At 42.1% G+C, this 20,493-nt stretch overlaps 2 protein-coding genes across 4 annotated transcripts; one reads left to right on the top strand and one right to left on the bottom strand.

Annotated features, from left to right (window-relative positions):
* Nucleotides 1–578: 578 nt before the first annotated feature.
* si:dkey-76k16.6 (uncharacterized protein LOC566817 homolog) lies at nucleotides 579–11,567 on the top strand. 3 transcript variants are annotated; one of them, XM_024432318.2, is made up of 6 exons: nucleotides 579–1,121; nucleotides 7,033–7,143; nucleotides 7,241–7,349; nucleotides 8,049–8,175; nucleotides 9,834–10,030; nucleotides 10,952–11,567. In XM_024432318.2, exons 1-6 carry the CDS (start codon nucleotides 1,035–1,037, stop codon nucleotides 11,158–11,160), a joined length of 840 nt encoding a protein of 279 aa, XP_024288086.1. In that variant the 5' UTR covers nucleotides 579–1,034; the 3' UTR covers nucleotides 11,161–11,567. The 3 variants fall into 3 exon arrangements, with proteins under 3 accessions (XP_024288086.1, XP_024288095.1, XP_024288112.1); XM_024432327.2 differs by having other exon boundaries at nucleotides 581–1,109; XM_024432344.2 differs by lacking the exon at nucleotides 579–1,121 and adding an exon at nucleotides 2,125–2,383.
* A 2,985-nt stretch (nucleotides 11,568–14,552) lies between these two features.
* Nucleotides 14,553–18,542, bottom strand: mgme1 (mitochondrial genome maintenance exonuclease 1). The gene is given in 3 exon segments (XM_042328401.1): nucleotides 14,553–14,806; nucleotides 14,893–15,258; nucleotides 18,479–18,542. Coding segments are annotated over 3 exon segments (684 nt in total).
* Nucleotides 18,543–20,493: the final 1,951 nt, after the last annotated feature.

Here is a 20,493-nt window from a genome sequence, read left to right as displayed (position 1 = left end):
AGCAGTTCTTGACACAAACCGTTGCACCTTCTTTAACCTGTATCTTCCCCTTCATCTACACTGATTGAAGTGGATTTAACAAGTGACATCAATAAGGGATCATAGCTTTCACCTGATTCACATGGTCAGTCTATGTCATGGAAAGAACAGGTGTTCATAATGTTTTGTACACTCAGTGTACATCATACATCACAAGATATCACTAGGTTACTAAACCAATCTGTGAGTACATGTTGAGTTGGGGCAGGAGACTAGGGTCTGGTAACATCATAAGCTGCACCAGGGTAAAACCCTTCATATTGACTGCGTCTGAAATGGCATTTTCTTCAGTCACCATTCTTTTCAAGATCTCTTCATCCATGCAGAAGAAATGTACTTTTTTCATGAACTCTGTCACGTTTGTTCTATTCATGAAAACAAATTCTATTCATAATGGGCTTTTCTTTTTTGAGTGATAGACAAAAGTATGTGGACACCCCTTCAAATTTGTGGATTCTGCTATTTCAGCCACACCCATTTCTGACAGGTGTATAAAATCGAGAACACAGCCATGCAATCTCCATAGATAAACATTGGCAGTAGAATGGCCTGTACTGAAGAGCTCAGTGACTTTCAAGGTAGCACCGTCATAGGATGCCACCTTTAGCTTTCGATAAAATGAACAACTAATATTCTTACCCGCTTTATAACGGTATATTTATCTTCATGGTTGGTTCAAAATATACCATCTTCAACCTAGCCTGTATGCAGTGTTTGCAGCATGTGCCTTATTTTCACAGCTGATTCGGGATGTTTTATTCAAACCGCTGTTAGTATGGCAGTTCGCCACATTCATCTATGCATAGTTTCTATATGTTTGCATAGTGGCCGATGTGAAGTCATTTCCCCCTCCGTCGTAACTCCGAAAGTAAAGTGCTGAAGGTTGTAAAACTTGTTGAAGTCAAAGTGAAAGTGTAAAATCCAGGAAGCAATGGAATGATTTGCCCGCATTTGTTTAGTGTCAAGTCATTCAAGTGTCAGAACGAGGAACAACCATGGAGCAACTAAATGAAATGCAGCTGAAAACTGTTGAGACCCAACTGAAAGAGCTATTTCCTCAGTCGCAGCAGGTGGGTATTAAGGTAGTATAGTGTGCATTATATTAATTTTTATTATTAAATGATACTTTTTGTGTGAAGTTTATTAAGGTTTAAATGCACTTGAAAAAAATTGTAATGTGATTTGATAATTCAAAGATAATGATTTTTGGAATAGATTACATTATATATTATAACAATTTTTCCTAGAGGAAACTACTTTAGTTGTGGCAAGTCGGAATAGATGTAGCCTAAAGATTTCCAAGATGGCGTAGCAGTCAGACTTCGCATTCCCTTTAATATTTTTCCTACTCATCAACTTCAAAATACTCTCCTGCAACCCGCCTCACCCAATATGGCGTGGATCGGTTTTTTATATAACGTTTTTCGAGAACCAATTATGGTAAAATAACATCTTGTTTCTATGTAATATCGACCCGTTGTTCCATATAAGACATTTACAGTATGAGGTGAAAAGTTGTGTTTATACAACAAAGCCCAGCACATTAAAGCGTGCTTGTGAAAAGCCACCAGTTTCACAGGAAGTTTACCCACAATATATGGACATTGTAGTAAAAAATGAAGCCCTTCGAACTTCTGAAACATATTGAGGTATAATATTCCAGAAACTATGAGGATTTTTTTTATGTACCTTTTAACCCAGTTGATTTTGATATCTGATTGAAGAGAGTGAAGTCTAAGACATTTAGACCGCCATCACAAACCCTGTTGGTGATAACATCTTATCTTATGTGGCTTGTTTTTCCATATGAAGTTGTACAATAGCCTATCTAAGGTACAGCAAGTGGATTTGGGAATGTCAATAGACAAAAAAAGATAGGATAAACGAGAGCCCCTCAGCTTTGGATAAAAGCACCCTTCCTTGAAGACTTAAATCCCTCCCTAACCATGAGGATATTTTGTTTTAGACAGTGTCACACCCTGACTGTAGAGAGCCTTTTAATGTCTATTTGGTTTGGTCAGGGTGTGATTTGGGGTGGGCATTCTATGTTTCGTTTTCTATGATTTTGTGTTTCTATGTTTTGGCCGGGTATGGTTCTCAATCAGGGACAGCTGTCTATCGTTGTCTCTGATTGGGAACCGTACTTAGGTAGCCCTATTCCCGTCTTTCTGTGTGGAAAGTTGACACTATAGCTTCACGGTTGTTTATTGTTGGCGGCATATAAAGGAATATGTACGCACACCTTGGATCTCTTCATTCAACGGCCGTGACAGACAGATTCAGTTAAAGGATTCAAATTACGATCATTCACAGCCTTAAGATTTTTGGTGATCTTTACACTGAGGTAGGTTACAGTATATTTTTCAGAGATGTTACAATCTGCTGGATTGACAGCTCCTTTTAGAACAAACATTTCACATTTGGAAAGATTTAATACCAAATCTGAGATTTTGGAGAACTACTTCACGATATCCAATGCTAATCTAGCTTGTGGCACTTTTTTTTTTAAAGGTGTCATCTGCCAGTTGGGATATCTTGATCCCTCTGGCCTAGAATGTAATGCCTTCAAATGGACTTTTGAACTAATGAACATAAAATTTGAGATGCAAAAAAGTGAAATTTGACAACCTGTATTCCTTTCTAAATGTTAAATCTTGAAGATGTTCCGAGAGTTTGATACAGCTATCCACCATTATGCAGAGTTCTAATAGCATCAACAACAAAGACAACTTCAAATGCTTAAGACAATCAAAGATAAACGTGACTTACTGTATCAAATGGTTTCTGAAAAATCCCAAAATAGTATAACTAACGGTCATCGTATGAAGGAGAGGACCAAAGCGCAGCGTGGCAAGGGTTCATCTTGATTTTTAATACGAATAGTGAACACTGAAATAAAACGGCAAACTAACAGTCCTGAACGGTGAAATAATACACAGAACAGAAAAAACACCCACGAAATACAAGTAGAAAAAGGCTACCTAAGTATGATTCTCAATCAGAGACAACTAACGACACCTGCCTCTGAGAACCATTCCATACCAGGCCAAACACAACATAGAAAATGGAACATAGACAACCCACCCAACTCATGCACTGACCATACTAAAACAAAGACATGAAATAACTAAGGTCAGAACGTGACAATAACAGGGAAGTCATCCAATAAATCACAATACTCAACCAAGTCTAACACCCGTCTCAGATTATTAGATATATGGCACCCTTAAACTCTGACATTCAATCAGAACATTCAAGCAAGACTAACCTTTTTGCAAAGATTAAGGCTATAATTTTGTAGTCGTTATTTAGGAGTGTGATTGGACGCCAATGATCAATATTTAAGAGATCCTTATGTGGTATAAGTGTAATAACCCCTTCTTTAAAGCCTCCTTAAAGGTTTCAAGTAAAAATGGTGCCATTTCTTCAGAGAAGGTTTTGTAAAATTCAGAGGTTAATCCATCAATCACAATCTGGAGTTTTATTTTCTGAGCAATCCCATACTGGATGTCCATAATGGATAAACCTTTACAGCAAGACCGATTGAATTCTTCACTAACTGAATTAACATTCTCTATAGAATCAATGAGATCCTTAGTCATCCAAATTGTTATCTAAGGAGTAAAGATTCTCATAAAACTTAGTGGTATAATCTGATAACATCTCTATCCTCAGTGGTAACCCAGTTTCCGAAATGTGTTCAGTTCCTCTCTCCTCTTTTCCAAATTAAAGTATCTACGGTTCTTTTCACCTTTTTCAAGCCATTGTTTTCTGGATCTTATGAAAGCTTGTTACAGCATTCAGAGGTGGAAAAAAAGAGATGACCAAAGTGCAGCGTGGTTAGTGTTCATCTTATTTAATAATAATCCAAGCTGAACACTTCAAATTACCAAACAACAAAGTGAAAACCGAAACAGTTCTGTCTGGTGCAGACACACAGACTGAAAATAACCACCCACAAAGGAAAACGGGCTACCTAAATATGGTTCTCAATCAGGGACAACGATTGACAGCTGCCTGATTGAGAACCATATCAGGCCAAACACAGAAATATAAAATCATAGAAAAACTAACATAGACAACCCACCCAACTCATGCCCTGACCATACTAAAACAAAAGACAAAACAAAGGAACTAAGGTCAGAACGTGACAAAGCTCCTCTAGCCTTTTCCTCATACAATGTATCTAGTTGATTCTGTAAGTCATTCAATTTCGCTTTCTCATTAAGATCAAGATGCTCAATCTCTGCAATTGTCTTCGAGAGTTCAGCTACCTCCCATCTCCTTCTTAAAGCAAGCCGTTTTCCTTAAGTAATACAGGCTGAGCGGATCTTAAATTTCAGCAGTTCACAATATTTCCCAAATTCTGCATTAGATATCAATAAAATTCAGTAAACAGAAATTAGATTCTTAATCACATTTTTTAAAATCATCATGCAATAACAATGAGTTATTTAATTTCCAATAACCCCCCGAGTATTTCTTACCATCATTCTTACCATCACTGCACATTCTTGCAGTCAACCATATGACTTTATGATCCGTCAGGACTGCAGGCAATATTTTTACCTCTACAGTGTTGGGCTCAAGACTAGAGGTTAAAACCCACAAATAAATGATTGATTATAGAGAACGATCTCTTACTCCATGTGTATTGTTTCTCTCCAGGGTTTTTAACTCTCCATATGTCAATTAAGTCCAGGCTTTGGCAGAAATTCACCAACTTGTTCACACCAATCAATCTCCCCACAGAAACTCGCTCAAACCTCCCCCACTTCTCCTTCACCCAAATCCAGATATCTGATGTTCTGAAAGAGCTGCAAAATCTGGACCCCAACAAATCAGCCAGGCTAGATAATCTGGACCCTCTCTTTCTAAAAATTATCCTCTGAAAGTGTTGCACCCCCTATTACTAACCTCTTTCATATCGTCTGAGATTCCCATAGATTGGAAAGCTGCCGCGGTCATCCCCCTCTTCAAAGGGGGAGACACTCTAGACCCAGACTGTTACAGACCTATATCTATTCTACCCTGCCTTTCTAAAGTCTTCGAAAGCTAAGTTAACAAACAGATTACCGACCATTTCGAATCTCACCGTACCTTCTCGGCTATGCAATCTGGTTTCAGAGCTGGTCATGGGTGAACCTCAGCCACGCTCAGCTAGACTTTCGACTTATTGGCAGACTCAACAGCCTTGGTTTCTCAAATGATTGCCTCGCTTGGTTCACCAACTACTTCTCCGATAGAGTTCAGTGTGTCAAATCGGAGGGCCTGTTGTCCGGACCTCTGGCAGTCTCTATAGGGGTGCCACAGGGCTCAATTCTCGGGCCGACTCTGTATACATCAATGATATCGCTCTCGCTGCTGGTGATTCTTTGATCCACCTCTATGCAGACGACACCATTCTGTATACCTCTGGCCCTTCATTGGACACTGTGTTATCTAACCTCCAGATGAGTTTCAATGTCATACGTCTTTCCTTCCGTGGCCTCCAACTGCTCTTAAATGCAAGTAAAACTAAATGCATGCTTTTCAACCGATCGCTGCCCGCACCTGTCCGCCCGTCCAGCATCACTACTATGGACGTTTCTGACTTACAATATGTGGACAACTACAAATACCTAGGTGTCTGGTTAGACTGCAAACTCTCCTTCCAGACTCACATTAAACATCTCCAATCCAAAATTAAATCTAGAATCGGTTTCCTATTTCGCAACAAAGCATCCTTCACTCATGCTGCCAAACATACCCTCGTAAAACTGACCATGTTACCGATCCTCTACTTCGGCGATGTCATTTACAATATAGCCTCCAACACTCTACTCAGCAAATTGGAAGCAGTCTATCACAGTGCCATCCGTTTTGTCACCAAAGCCCATATACTACCCACCACTGTGACCTGTATGCTCTCGTTGTCTGGCCCTCGCTTCATACACTCGTCGCCAAACAACACTGGCTCCAGGTCATCTACAAGTCTCTGCTAGGTAAAGCCCCGCCTTATCTCAGCTCACTGGTCACCATAGCAGCACCCATCCGTAGCACGCGCTCCAGCAGGTATATCTCACTGGTCACCCCCAAGGCCAATTCTTCCTTTGGCCGCCTTTCCTTCCAGTTCTCTGCTGCCAATGACTGGAACGAACTGCAAAAATCTCTGAAGCTGGAGACTCATATCTCCCTCACTAGCTTTAAGCACAGCTGTCAGAGCAGCTCACAGATCACTGCACCTGTACATAGCTCATCTGTAAATAGCCCATACAATCTACCTCATCCACATACTGTATTTATGTATTTATCTTGCTCCTTTGCACCCCAGTATCTCAACTTGCACATCCTACCATTCCAGTGTTTAATTGCTATATTGTAATTAATTTGCCACCATAGCCTATTTATTGCCTTACCTCTCTTATCCTACCTCATTTGCACATGCTGTATATATATTTTTCTACTGTATTATTGATTGTATGTTTGTTTATTCCATGTGTAACTGTTGTTGTATTTGTCAAACTTCTTTGCTTTATCTTGGCCAGGTCGCAGTTGCAAAGAACTGCAACGCTGCAGGGTTTTTCACACTCAACAGTTTCCCATGTGTTTCAAGAATGGACTTTCAGACAACTGTGTCAAGTTGTTTGATGTCCTGTGTGGAGTCAACATGGGTCAGCATCCCTGTGGAATGCTTTCCCTGATGAATTGAGTTTATTCTGAGGGCAGCTCAATATTAGGAAGGTGTTCCTAATATTTTTTCCCTATACTGCACCCAGTGGGAATCGAACCTACAACCCTGGTTTTGCAAGTGCCATGCTCTACTAACTGAGCCACACAGGACTTTAAACATAACATATACAAATGCTAGATAACATATATTGAGTATTTCATTTATATCAAACAAGGATAGAGTTTATACTTTGTTTTCTAATGGAGGCATCTAGGGAACTGTCAGGTACATGTCCGATTTGATCTGTAGTGTCTAAGGGTTATTTTGCCTTGTCTGTCAAGGTTTATGGTTACATTTTCCAGATGAACAGAGTTATGGCTGACCCGATTCAGGTTTTTGTGGACCGCTGGCCAGAATTCAATGTCATTCTCTGCAAACCACCATATGAGAAGGTAACATTAGATACATTCATAAAGATACACATGTCCCAAACTTAATAGAAATAATGTGTATTTTGTTGGCTTAACTCCTCATTTGCCCATTTTGCAGGAGGGGGACCTATTTAAAGACACATGTGTTTTTACTAAAGATGAAGCTTCTTTTAGGAATATCCTTGGAGAGAACAACATAATTGATTGGACAAAGTTCCTCTGTTTAGGTAATTACACTGTAATTACAGTACCTGCCACTTGCACTTTGCCTGCTTGCCCCACCCCCCTCTGTCTCTTGTTTCTCTTTCCTAAAACTAAAGTAAGTTTCTCTCTTTCTCCTAAAACCATCACCCATGGACCTTAAAATGAATGTACCATGTTGAGAATTCCCCATTCGGAGTGTAACGCCCTCTTTAGCTCTCTCTCATGCTCCCCCAAACTGAGCTCTGGTTCAGGTCATTATTGCACCTTCCCCTACTAAAATAGTGGAGGAATGTGCACCAACAACATGGACCAGTGCTACACACAATCTCAGCCTTGCCCTGCTACAGCAGATAGCAGGGCCATAAAACAGGGGATGGTGAGCTCCCCATTGTGTTTTATTAATTTAACCTAATGCTTTATCCAGGAAGTCCCATTGGGGTCAGAAGACCTCTTTTACAAGTAAAGAAAGACCTGGGCTGTATGTATAAAGCTTGCCAGAGTAGGAGTGTTGATCTAGGATCAGTTTTGCATAATTATGAAGGAGGAACTGATCCTAGATCAGCACTCCTATTCTGAGACGCTTGATAGATACGGCCCCTGGTGTCTCTGGTTGTCTCTAGACTGCTGGGATCTGGGGTGGTTTCATTAGTCACACACCATATAGCACAAAGTTCAATTTCGTAGAAGTTGTTTGCCAACTTTACAGCCCTCTGCTATTTTAGGCACCAGTCTTTGCTATGAGGAGATGGTGATGGCGGTGGCTTCTGAGAGAAAGGTGCCCGTGAAAAAAGTGTCTGTGAGTCACATGATGATGCTCCAGGATCCATCCCGCCTTCCACCTGTAGAAAGGTATGATGGGCTCAGCTCAATTCATTTTACCATAGGGAGAGACATTTTTGCTATTTTAAATCAAATCAAATTTATTTATATAGCCCTTCGTACATCAGCTGATATCTCAATGTGCTGTACAGAAACCCAGCCTAAAACCCCAAACAGCAAGCAATGCAGGTGTAGAAGCACGGTGGCTAGGAAAAACTCCCTAGAAAGGCCAAAACCTAGGAGGAAACCTAGAGAGGAACCAGGCTATGTGGGGTGGCCAGTCCTCTTCTGGCTGTGCCGGGTGGAGATTATAACAGAACATGGCCAAGATGTTCAAATGTTCATAAATGACCAGCATGGTCGTATAATAATAATAAGGCAGAACAGTTGAAGCTGGAGCAGCAGCACGGTCAGATGGACTGGGGACAGCAAGGAGTCATCATGTCAGGTAGTCCTGGGGCATGGTCCTAGGGCTCAGGTCCTCTGAGAGAGAGAGAGAAAAAAAGAGAGAATTAGAGAGAGCATATGTGGGGTGGCCAGTCCTCTTCTGGCTGTGCCGGGTGGAGATTATAACAGAACATTCTACACATTTTGCCATGACTTATGATATCTGAGTGTCACGTTCAAACAAAATCAATGGCAAGTGCACTGCATGCATGGGGGGTACCATTGCTGACATGGGCTACTTGAGTGACTGTCAGTGACTGACATAACGAGGAAAACTGAGGATGCACTATACCAAATTTAAAATCAAATTTTATTGGTTGCGTACACAGATTTTCAGTTGTTATAGCAGGTGCAGTGAATGCTTACGTTACCAGCTCCAACAGTGCAGTAGAATGTCTAGCAAATTCAATACACAAATAATAAAGAAATCTAAACAATAAATGAGAACAAGTACAATTAAAAATCCAAAGTAGATACTATATTAGAGTGAGCGATGTAAAAATCCAGAATATAAATACATGGTGTGTATAGACATATCATTTGGAAAAGAAAATGGTAGGTATATTAGGATGAGCTATGTGGAGAATACAGTATACATACACAGTGAGTAAACAACAGTATATAAAAATTAAATGAAGTGACCAGTGTTAAATGTCTCTATATACATGGAGCATTAGTCTCAAGGTGCAGGGCAGAGTACCGGGCAAGTATCCGGCTAGTGATGGCTGTTCAACAGTCTGATGGCCTGGAGATAATATACTGCACTCTATACCATCTGCATCTTGCCTATGCCGTTCGGCCATCACTCATTCATATATTTGTATGTACATGTTCTTATTCATTCCTTTACACGTGTGTATAAGGTAGTTGTTGTGAAATTGTTCGGTTAAATTACTTATTAGATATTACTGCATGGTCGGAACTTAAGCACAAGCATTTCGCTACACTCGCATTAACATCTGATAACCATGTGTATGTGACAAATAAAATTTGATTTGATTTGAGATCGAAGCAGTATTTCAGTCTCTCAGTCCCAGCTCTGATGCACCTGCTAGATGGTAGCAGAGTGAACAGACCATGGCTCGGTGGCTTAGGTCCTTAATGATATTAAGTGAACCTTGTGTATTCTACTTTTCTAACTCTCAATGGTAATTTGAGACCCCGACGGAGTTACCCCAGGCTGCCGCTCTACGATGTGCTATCTCACACCTCTCTTCTTTCTTTCCTTCTCAAATCCACAGTGCAGTTGAATCAATGATATCCTCACTGGACGAATCCCATACTGATCTAGTCAACAAAACCTGGAAGTTCGGGAACACGGAGAACAGTTTCCAGATGATCCGGAGCATGATCCGGCACTACCCGTCTTGCTGTGTGCTGGATGCAGAGAGCCAGCTGCCCATAGCCTGGGTTCTGACCTATCCCTCCTGTGCCATGGGTATGTGGAATATATACGGTGCCTTCAGAAAGTATTTACACCCCTTGACTTTTTCCACATTTTGTTGTGTTAAAAAGTAGGATTACAATGGATTTAATTGTCATTTTTTGTCAACAATCTACACAAAATACTCTGTCAAAGTGGAAGAAAAAATGTAACATTTGTAAAATCTTGATTAGATATGTAAGTATTTGACCCCCTGAGTCAATAAATGTTAGAATCACCTTTGACAGCAATTACAGCTGTGAGTCTTTCTGGGTAATTCTGTAAGCGCTTTCCACACCTGGATTGTGCAATATTTCCCAATTTTATTATTTTCAAAGTTCTTCAAGCTCTGTCAAATCTTTAAATTTTTTCAGATCTTGCCATAGATTTTCAAGTAGATTTAAGTCAAAACTGTAACTCAGAACATTTCAATGTCTTCTTGGTAAGCAACTCCAGTGTAGATTTGGCATTGTGTTTTAGGTTAATTCACCTTGCAACAAGACAATCTCCCAGTGTCTGGTGGACAGCAGACTGAACCAGGTTTTCCTCTAGGATTTTGCCTATGCTTAGCTCCATCCATTTAATTTGTATCCTGAAAAACTCCCGTCTTCTTAATGATTACAAACATACCCATAGCATGATGCAGCCACCACTATGGTTGAATCTGTGTTTGAAATTCACAGCTCGACTGAGGGACCTTCAGATAATTCTGTGTGGGGTACAGAGATGAGGTAGTCATTAAAAAAATCATGTTGAACATTATTGCACACAGAAAATATGGAAAAAGTTAAAGGGTGTGAATACTTTCTGAAGGCACTGTACACAGCTCTCACTTGAACAGGACTAAGGAATGCTTTTATACATTTTACATGTCCCTCCTTATTTTGGGCGCACTGGGAAACAATGACCAAAACAATGGTTCCTACCCCGTCACAGGTATGTTGTACACCCTGCAGGAGCACAGAGGACAGGGCCTGGCCAAAGCCCTGGTCAGCAGCATGTCCAGGAGACTCTATTCTCAGGGCTTCCCAGTGTACTGCTTCGTTGAGGAGGAGAATACACTGTCCTACAACCTTTTCACCAACCTGGGCTTTACTGAGGACCCTCAATACAGGGCTGCATGGTTTGACTTTAACAGTTTGTGATTAAGGTCGTGCATAGAGATCAATGTTGACATTAAAAGCTATGCTATTATCTCCAAAAAAAGACAGTGTGTGAAGAGATATCATTGCAGGATGTACTTTGAGCAAATATTACTTTGAACAGTTATTAAATGTATCTATGCACACAATTCAAATAGCTTTTAGACTGGCAACGATTCCATTATTTTACATTTAGCGCCAATCTTATCCAGTGCTTACATTTTTTTACTTTTCCTTACTGGTCCCCTGTGGGAGTCAAACCCACTACTCTGTCGTTGGAAGCGCCATACTCTACCAACTGAGCCACACGGCACCCCATGATGTTTGTTTCTCCAGGCTTATTTTCAGTGTGGTGTAATTAGAATGCTGCATAGTAAAATATGCTAATTAAATTCTGAGCTATAACACTTCATTGTTGTTTAGATTTCTGATTCCAAATGTTAATTTGAACTCAAATGAGGGAATGTTTACAAAAACAAAACAAAAAATAGAATACAATTAAACTCAACAAAAAAAGAAACGTCCCTTTTTCATGACCCTGTCTTTCAAAGATAACAACAACTGCACAGGATCGGTACATCCGAAAATCACACCTGCGGGACCGGTACAGGATGGCATCAACAACCGCCCGAGTTACACCAGGAACACACAAATCCCTCCATCAGTGCTCACTGTCCACATTAGGCTGAGAACGTCGCCTGTGGGCACAAACCCATCTTCGCTGGACCAGACAGGACTGGCAAAAGTGCTCTTCGCTGACATGTCGCGGTTTTGTCTCACCAGGGGTGATGGTTGGATTCGCGTTTATCGTCGAAGGAATGAGCGTTACACCGAGGCCTGTACTCTGGAATGGGATCGATGTGGAGGTGCCGTCATGGTCTGGGGCGGTGTGTCACAGCATCATCGCACTGAGCTTGTTGTCATTGCAGGCAATCTCAACACCGTGCGTTACAGGGAAGACATCCTCCTCCCTCATGTGGTACCCTTAATGCAGGCTCATCCTGACATGATCCTCCAGCATGACAATGCCACCAGCCATACTGCTCATTCTGTGTGTGATTTCCTGCAAGACAGGAATGTCAGTGTTCTGCCATAGCCAGCGAAGAGCCCGGATTTCAATCCCATTGAGCATGTCTGGGACCTGTTGGATTGGAGGGTGAGGGCTAGGGCCATTCCCCCCAGAAATGTCCTGGAACTTGCAGGTGCCTTGGTGGAAGAGTGAGGCAACATCTTACAGCAAGAACTGGCAAATCTGGTGCAGTCCATGAGGAGGAGATGCACTGCAGTACTTAATGTAGCTGGTGGTCACACCAGATACTGACTGTTACTTTTGATTTTGACCCCCCCCCTTTGTTCAGGGACACATTAGTCACATGTCTGTGGAACTTGTTCAGTTTGTCTCAGTTGTTGGATCTAGTTATGTTCATACAAATATTTACACATGTTAAGTTCACTGAAAATAAATTCAGTTGATAGTGAGAGGACTATCAAGTGTAAAACATGAAAGAAAATAGTTCTTATTCATCTTTGTTTAGTACTGAACTTCACAGGCTGATGCTACCAAAGTGGTTAGAGTTCCTCAGAAGTGAAAAGCAAAAAACCTCAACATTTAGACTAGAGGAAAGGTTGTTTAAGACAATTTTACATTCTCAACACAGTGTAAGGTCAATGATGCATTTTCCAGCTTGAAATAACACCAATAACACATTAAAATAATGGTGGTTGTCAAACGTGTCAGGCTCAAAATAGAGTAATGGATCAAAATACAGTCACAGGACATAGTATGAAATGCTTAATTGTCAGATACTGAGCCAACTGTCACTCCTTACTCCAAGTCAGCAATCAAATGGGCACATTTTTCTTGCATCACCTTACTGAAAGGATTTTAAAATTTAACCTTTATTTAACCAGGTAAGTCAGTTAAGAACAATTTCTTATTTACAATGACGGCCTAATGGGGAACAGTGAGTTAACTGCCTTGTTCAGGGGCAGAACAACAGATTTTCACCATGTCAGCTAGGGGATTCTTTTCGGTTGCTGGCCCAATGCTCTAACCACTAGGCTACCTACCGCCCATAGACATGAAACATGCAGATGAAACCAACTGCACCATCCGCAGCAAAGACACCATTAATCCACATCCTCTCTCCTCCAGCCTTACCAGCCATCTCTCCCAGTAACGTAGCACTGGATCTGAGCTAAGTAGATGGGCCAGGGAACCGTCTTTATAGGCCACTAGTATCTGTCCATTCTCAACCTGCAGGGAGAGCAAGAACCCATGGAGGAAATGAAGCACATTGTGTATTATGTGAGAAAGACATTTGAGAGAGAGACTCTTAACTCACAGCTCTTCCACCTTGGCCCTAACTCTTTGATGTTTGCATTTCTGTATGGTGGCAGCAATACTGTTAGCTCCATCACTACACTGATGGGAAATGATGTAAATATATCACTAGCCACTTTAAACAATGCTACCTTATATAATGTTACTTACCCTACATTATTCATCTCATATGCATACGTATATACTGTACTCTATATCATCGACTGCATCCTTATGTAATACATGTATCACTAGCCACTAACTATGCCACTTTGTTTACATACTCATCTCATATGTATATACTGTACTCGATACTATCTACTGTATCTTGCCTATGCTGCTCTGTACAATCACTCATTCATATATCCTTATGTACATATTCTTTATCCCCTTACACTGTGTATAAGACAGTAGTTTTGGAATTGTTAGTTAGATTACTTGTTGGTTATTACTGCACTGTCGGAACTAGAAGCACAAGCATTTCGCTACACTCGCATTAACATCTGCTAACCATGTGTATGTGACAAATAAAATTTGATTTGATTTACACTGCTTATTCCTATCCAGAATCTTCAGAACTGCTAACATTGAAGGATTAGTGCCAAGGAGGAGCTGTAGGAAGTGAATTAGGATGAGAGAGTATGGTAGTTGTAGTTTAGGTCATTCACACCTGGTAGTTGTAGTTCACGTCGTTGTTTAAGGCCCCAACATAGTCTGCTACCTGTAGGGGGTTGTTGTACGTGTTGATGAGGAAAGTTTTCAACCTCTGATGTTTCCATTAAAAGCACTTTCAATTAAGATTCTCCATTGAGCATGCATGTTTTTTTAGTCCAGGACTAGGCTTTATCTGTGTCTGGAAAGAATAAAGTCTGAGTTGGCCAAATAAACTTACAGGTCAGGTAGAGCCTCTAGTCCTTTCTTTGATAAGATGTTGGTCGCGTTCCAGGGTGACAACATTGTAGACGTTGCATTACATCAAATTATGTGGTTAGCTGATATGTTGAACATCTATCCAGTCGTTGGGAGATCTGGTAGTCGTCTGCAATGTAGTTAGCCTGGAACGTGGCCATCCTCACCTGTAGAAAGCAACGCAGTCCACAAATCAAAGATAGCCTAGTTTGTCATGCTGCACACGGCTCTCGATGGCTCTCACTCCCCTAACGTCCTCCAACACATGGTGTATACTGTCCAAGTACCCCTCTGCCTCTGCTGGAACCTCTGGTGCCTTCTCAGGATCTGCTGTGTCTTCCCCTGGGGCCTCCTCTGTTGTCAATGGGCAAACACTCCCCACGGTCATGTGGAAAAGCTTCCCTTGCCTGAATAGATCTGACATGTTTGTTTGTTTGTGTGTATCATGTCCTCATGATTAAATCAACTTTTACAATCAGAGGGTTCTGCTTACACCGACTACCTCATATTGTATTCCTTAAAGCCGTCCTCTACCAGTTGAGTGATCATCTTCCTCCTACACCTCTCCAGGTAAAACTTTCGTTCCGGGTACAGTGTCTGCTGAAGGATATGGATCACACATCCAAGCTCAGTTTCGCCAGATTAAAATGCCCTGTTGCGGTTAAGCAACGGGTGGAGCATTTTAAACACTTTGGGTGGCAGTCGTTAGGAGGGTGTTTGGGATTTTCTCACATGTCCGTAGATTTGAGCATCTGGCTCCTTTAGGATCTTGGTATTTTGAGCACTGACTCAGTGGGACACAACTGACTTGACAAGTGTAGAGTAGCGTCTGCTGTCCATGAAACTGTATGGACTGTGTTTCTTACGAGCTGGAGATACATTGGAAGTGGAGAAAGTATTCACGGAAGTCGGGGTACAATGGGAGAAGAGTCCAGTCACAACCCTAGCTGGCTCCCACACACGATGTGCACATCTAAACAGCTGATGGAAATGCATTCTAGTTCGTTAGATAACTTAGCTAGCCACATACAATAGTACACAGTGAATGTTGTAGGAGATATACCCAAGGACGTCAGAGGACAAAAATCAGTTAACCACCTAACTGAGGAACTCAATTTAACCTTGCGCAATACCATAGATGCAGTCGTCCCCCTAAAAACATTTGTCATAATAAACTAGCTTCCTGGTATACAGAAAATACCCGAGCTCTGAAGCAAGCTTCCAGAAAAATGGAACGGAAATGGTGCCACACCAAACTGTAAGTCTTCCGACTAGCTTGGAAAGACAGTACCATGCAGTATCGAAGAGCCCTCACTGCTGCTCGATCATCCTATTTTTCCAACTTAATTGAGGAAAATAAGAACAATCCCCCCCAAAATGTGATACTGTCACAAAGCTAACTAAAAAGCAGCATCCCCCAAGAGAGGATGGCTTTCACTTCAGCAGTAATACATTCATGAACTTCTTTGAGGAGAAGATCATGATCATTAGAAAGCAAATTACGAACTCCTCTTTAAGTCTGCATATTCCTCCAAAGCTCAGGTTGTCCTGAGTCTGCACAACTCTGCCAGGACCTTGGATCAAGGGAGACACTCAAGTGTTTTAGTACTATATCTCTTGACACAATGAAGAAAATAATCATGGCCTCTAAACCTTCAAGCTGCATACTGGACCCTATTCCAACTAAACTACTGAAAGAGCTGCTTCCTGTGCTTGGCCCTCCTATGTTGAACATAATAAACGGCTCTCTATCCACCGGATGTGTACCAAACTCACTAAAAGTGGCAGTAATAAAGCCTCTCTTGAAAAAGACAAACCTTGACCCAGAAAATATTCAAAAACTATCGGCCTATTTCGAATCTCCCATTCTTCTCAAAAATTTTAGAAAAAGCTGTTGCACAGCAACTCACTGCCTTCCTGAAGACAAACAATGTATACGAAATGCTTCAGTCTGGTTTTAAACCCCATCATAGCTCTGTGATTGCACTTGTGAAGGTGGTAAATGACCTTTTAATGGCGTCAGACCGAGGCTCTGCATCTGTCGCTGGGCAATACGGACTTTCAGCTCCCTCCAAAGATTTTCTACTGGGTTCAGGTCTGGAGACTGGCTAGGCCACTCCAGGACCTTGAGATGCTTCTTACGGAGCCACTCCTTAGTTGCCCTGGCTGTGTGTTTCGGGTCGTTGTCATGCTGGAAGACCCAGCCCCGACCCATCTTCAATGCTCTTACTGAGGGAAGGAGGTTGTTGGCCAAGATCTTGCGATACATGGCCCCATCCATCCTCCCCTCAATACGGTGCAGTCGTCTTGTCCCCTTCGCAGAAAAGCATCCCCAAAGAATTATGTTTCCACCTCCATACTGTCAGGACCCAGTTACGAACTCAGGTCTCCGGTGTGAAAAACAGGTGTGAGAAACAGTCACTTAGCAAACTGAGCCACTAATAGTCGGCAGAACCCAGAAGATGAGGCAGACACATCAGTACTGATGTACATCAGTACATCAGCACATCAATAAAGTAAAAAGGAAAGTTCTTCAGGCAAAAATATAAATCCACAACGTCAAAAGTAATTCCAAGAGAACAAAGGTAATCCTCCAACTCAAAAGGTAAATCCACAAGGTGGTAGGTACGATAATCAAAAATAAATAAACGAGAACAAAAACAGAGTACCTATAGAGAGTCCAACTGGAGCAACAAATGTTTACAGCATCGCTGGGGCTGGGTGCTAACATTCAAACACAGAGCAAAGAACTGAGGAAAACTAAGGGTTTAAATACCTTCAAGGGAAACAAGGCACAGGTGCAAATCATAACTGGCAACAAGGGAAAACAAAAGGGTCAAAAAGCACAATGGGGGCATCTAGTGACCAAAACCGGAACAACCCTGGCCAAATCCTGACACATACTTCACGGTTGGGATGATGTTCTTGGGGTTGTACTCATCCTTCTTCCTCCAAACACAGCGAGTGGAGTTTAGACCAAAAAGCTCTATTTTTGTCTCATCAGACCACATGACCTTCTCCCATTCCTCCTCTGGATCATCCAGATGGTCATTGGCAAACTTCAGATGGGCCTGGACATGCGCAGGGGGACCTTGCGTGCGCTGCAGGATTTTAATCCATGACGGCATAGTGTGTTTCTAATGGTTCTCTTTGAGACTGTGGTCCCAGCTCTCTTCAGGTCATTGGCCAGGTCCTGCCGTGTAGTTCTGGGCTGATCCCTCACGATCATTGATGCCCCACGAGGTGAGATCTTGCATGGAGCCCCAGACCGAGGGTGATTGACCGTCATCTTGAACTTCTTCCATTTTCTAATAATTGCGCCAACAGTTGTTGCCTTCTCACCAAGCTGCTTGCCTATTGTCCTGTAGCCCATCCCAGCCTTGTGCAGGTCTACAATTTTATCCCTGATGTCCTTACACAGCTCTCTGGTCTTGGCCATTGTGGAGAGGTTGGAGTCTGTTTGATTGAGTGTGTGGACAGGTGTCTTTTATACAGGTAACAAGTTCAAACAGGTGCAGTTAATACAGGTAATGAGTGGAGAACAGGCGGTCTTCTTAAAGAAAAACTAACAGGTCTGTGAGAGCCGGAATTCTTACTGGTTGGTAGGTGATCAAATACTTATGTCATGCCATAAAATGAAAATTAATAACTTTTTTTTAAAAATCATACAATGTGATTATCTGGATTTTTGTTTTAGATTCAGTTGAAGTGTACCTATGATAAAAAAAATTACAGACCTCTACATGCTTTGTAAGTAGGAAAACCTGAAAAATCGGCAGTGTATCAAAATACTTGTTCTCCCTACTGTACATGTACGCTACGGTCACAAGACGCAGGCCTCCTAATTGTCCCTAGAATTTCTAAGCAAACAGCTGGAGGCAGGGCTTTCTCCTATAGAGAAATGGTCTGCCTACCCATGCGAGAGACGCAGACTCGGTCTCAACTTTTAAGTCTTTATTGAAGACTCATCTCTTCAGTAGCTCCTATGATTGAGTGTAGTCTGGCCCAGGAGTGTGAAGGTGAATGGAAAGGCACTGGAGCAACGAACCGCCCTTGCTGTCTCTGCCTGGCCGGTTCCCCTCTCTTCACTGGGATTCTCTGCCTCTAACCCAATTACAGGAGCTGAGTCTCTGGCTTTCTGGTGCTCTTCCATGCCATCCCTAGGAGGGGTGCGTCACTTGAGTGGGTTGAGTCACTGACGTGGTCTTCCTGTCTGGGTTGGCGCCCCCCCTTGGGTTGTGCCGTGGCGGAGATCTTTGTGGGCTATACTCGGCCTTGTCTCAGGATGGTATGTTGGTGGTTGAAGATATCCCTCTAGTGGTTTGGGGCTGTGCTTTGGCAAAGTGGGTGGGGTTATATCCTGCCTGTTTGGCCCTGTCTGGGGGTATCATCGGATGGGGCCACAGTGTCTCCTGACCCCTCCTGTCCCAGCCTCCAGTATTTATGCTGCAGTAGTTTGTGTCGGGGACTAGGGTCAGTCTGTTATCTGGAGTATTTCTCCTGTCTTATCCGGTGTCCTGTGTGAATTTAAGTATGCTCTCTACAATTCTCTCTTTTTTTCTCTCTCTCGGAGGACCTGAGCCCTAGGACCATGCCTCAGGACTACCTGGCATGATGACTCCTTGCTGTCCCCAGTCCACCTGGCCGTGCTGCTGCTCTAGTTTCAACTGTTCTGCCTGCGGCTATGGAACCCTGACCTGTTCACCGGACATACTACCTGTCCCAGACCTGCTGTTTTCAACTCTCTAGAGACAGCAGGAGCGGTAGAGGTGCTGACCTGTTGCACCCTCGACAACTACTGTGATTATTATTATTTGACCATGCTGGTCATTTATGGACATTTGAACGTCTTGGCCATGTTCTGCTATAATCTCCACCCAGCATAGCCAGAAGAGGACTGGCCAACCCTTATAGCCTGGTTCCTCTCTAGGTTTCTTTGTAGGTTTTGGCCTTTTTAGGGAGTTTTTCCTAGCCACTGTGCATCTACACCTGCATTGCTTGCTGTTTGAGGTTTTAGCCTGGGTTTCTCTACAGCACTTCTAGATATCAGCTGATCTAAGGGATTTATAAATACATTTGATATCCGTTCTTTCTTTTGCAGCTTTGTATTTAGAGTGACTCAACACAACAATAAAATGTTATTTGTCATATGCACTGAATACAACAGATGTAGAGCTTACAGTGAAATGCTTACTTATGTCATGGTTTTCTTCCTCCTCTTCCTCTGAAGAGGTGAAACAGGGATCAGACCAATACGCAGCGTGGTACGTGTCCATGGTTTTAATAGGAAACCTCAAACATGAGCACAACTACAAACCATGAAAACAAGCACCGTGAAAACAGTCCCATGTGGCACAAACACCGACACAGGAAACAATCACCCACAAAATACCCAAAGAATATGGCTGCCTAAATATGGTTCCCAATCAGAGACAAATATTAACACCTGCCTCTGATTGAGAACCAATCTAGGCAACCATAGACTTACCTAGACACCTAAACTGAACACAACCCCATAAATCTACAAAAAACCCTAGACAAGAAAAACACATAAATCGCCCATATCACACCCTGGCCTAACCAAAATAATAAAGAAAACAAAGATAACTAAGGCCAGGGTGTGACAACTTACAAGCCCTTAACCAACAATGCAGTTTTAGAAAAATAAATAAATAGAAATATAACAAATAATTAAGGAGCAACAATAAAATAACAGTAGCGAGGCTATATACAGGGGGTTCCGGTACAGAGTCAATCAGCGGTTAGACGAGGTAATATAAACATGTAGGTAGAGGTAAAATAACTATGCATAGATAATAAAAAGAATGTAGCAGCAGTGTAAAATGGGGGGTGAGGTGGGGACAACGCAAATAGTCCGGGTAGATTAACTGTTCAAGAGTCTTAAAGGGGTTAGAAGCAGTTAAAATGCCTTTTTGACCTAGACTTAGTAGCAGAGAGAACAGTCTATGACTGGGGTGGCTGGAATCATTGGCATTTTTTTGGGCCATGCTCTGACACCGCCTGATATAGAGGTCCTGGATGGCAGGAAGCTTGGCCCCAGTGATGTACTGGGCCGTACGCACTACCCTCTGTAGTGCCTTGCG

This window comes from Oncorhynchus tshawytscha, linkage group LG01 (genome assembly GCF_018296145.1).
Source record: "Oncorhynchus tshawytscha isolate Ot180627B linkage group LG01, Otsh_v2.0, whole genome shotgun sequence".
NCBI lineage: Eukaryota > Metazoa > Chordata > Actinopteri > Salmoniformes > Salmonidae > Oncorhynchus > Oncorhynchus tshawytscha.
This window is presented reverse-complemented; position numbering and strand designations above follow the sequence as displayed.

Excerpts from the sequence above, each read along its gene's own strand:
- si:dkey-76k16.6 (XM_024432318.2), top strand. The coding sequence starts at position 1,035 with ATGGAGCAACTAAATGAAATGCAGCTGAAAACTGTTGAGACCCAACTG. Across the intron at positions 1,122-7,032 it reads CGCAGCAGGTGGGTATTAAG|GTTTATGGTTACATTTTCCA; the intron begins GTAGTATAGTGT and ends TTGTCTGTCAAG. Across the intron at positions 7,144-7,240 it reads GCAAACCACCATATGAGAAG|GAGGGGGACCTATTTAAAGA; the intron begins GTAACATTAGAT and ends CCCATTTTGCAG.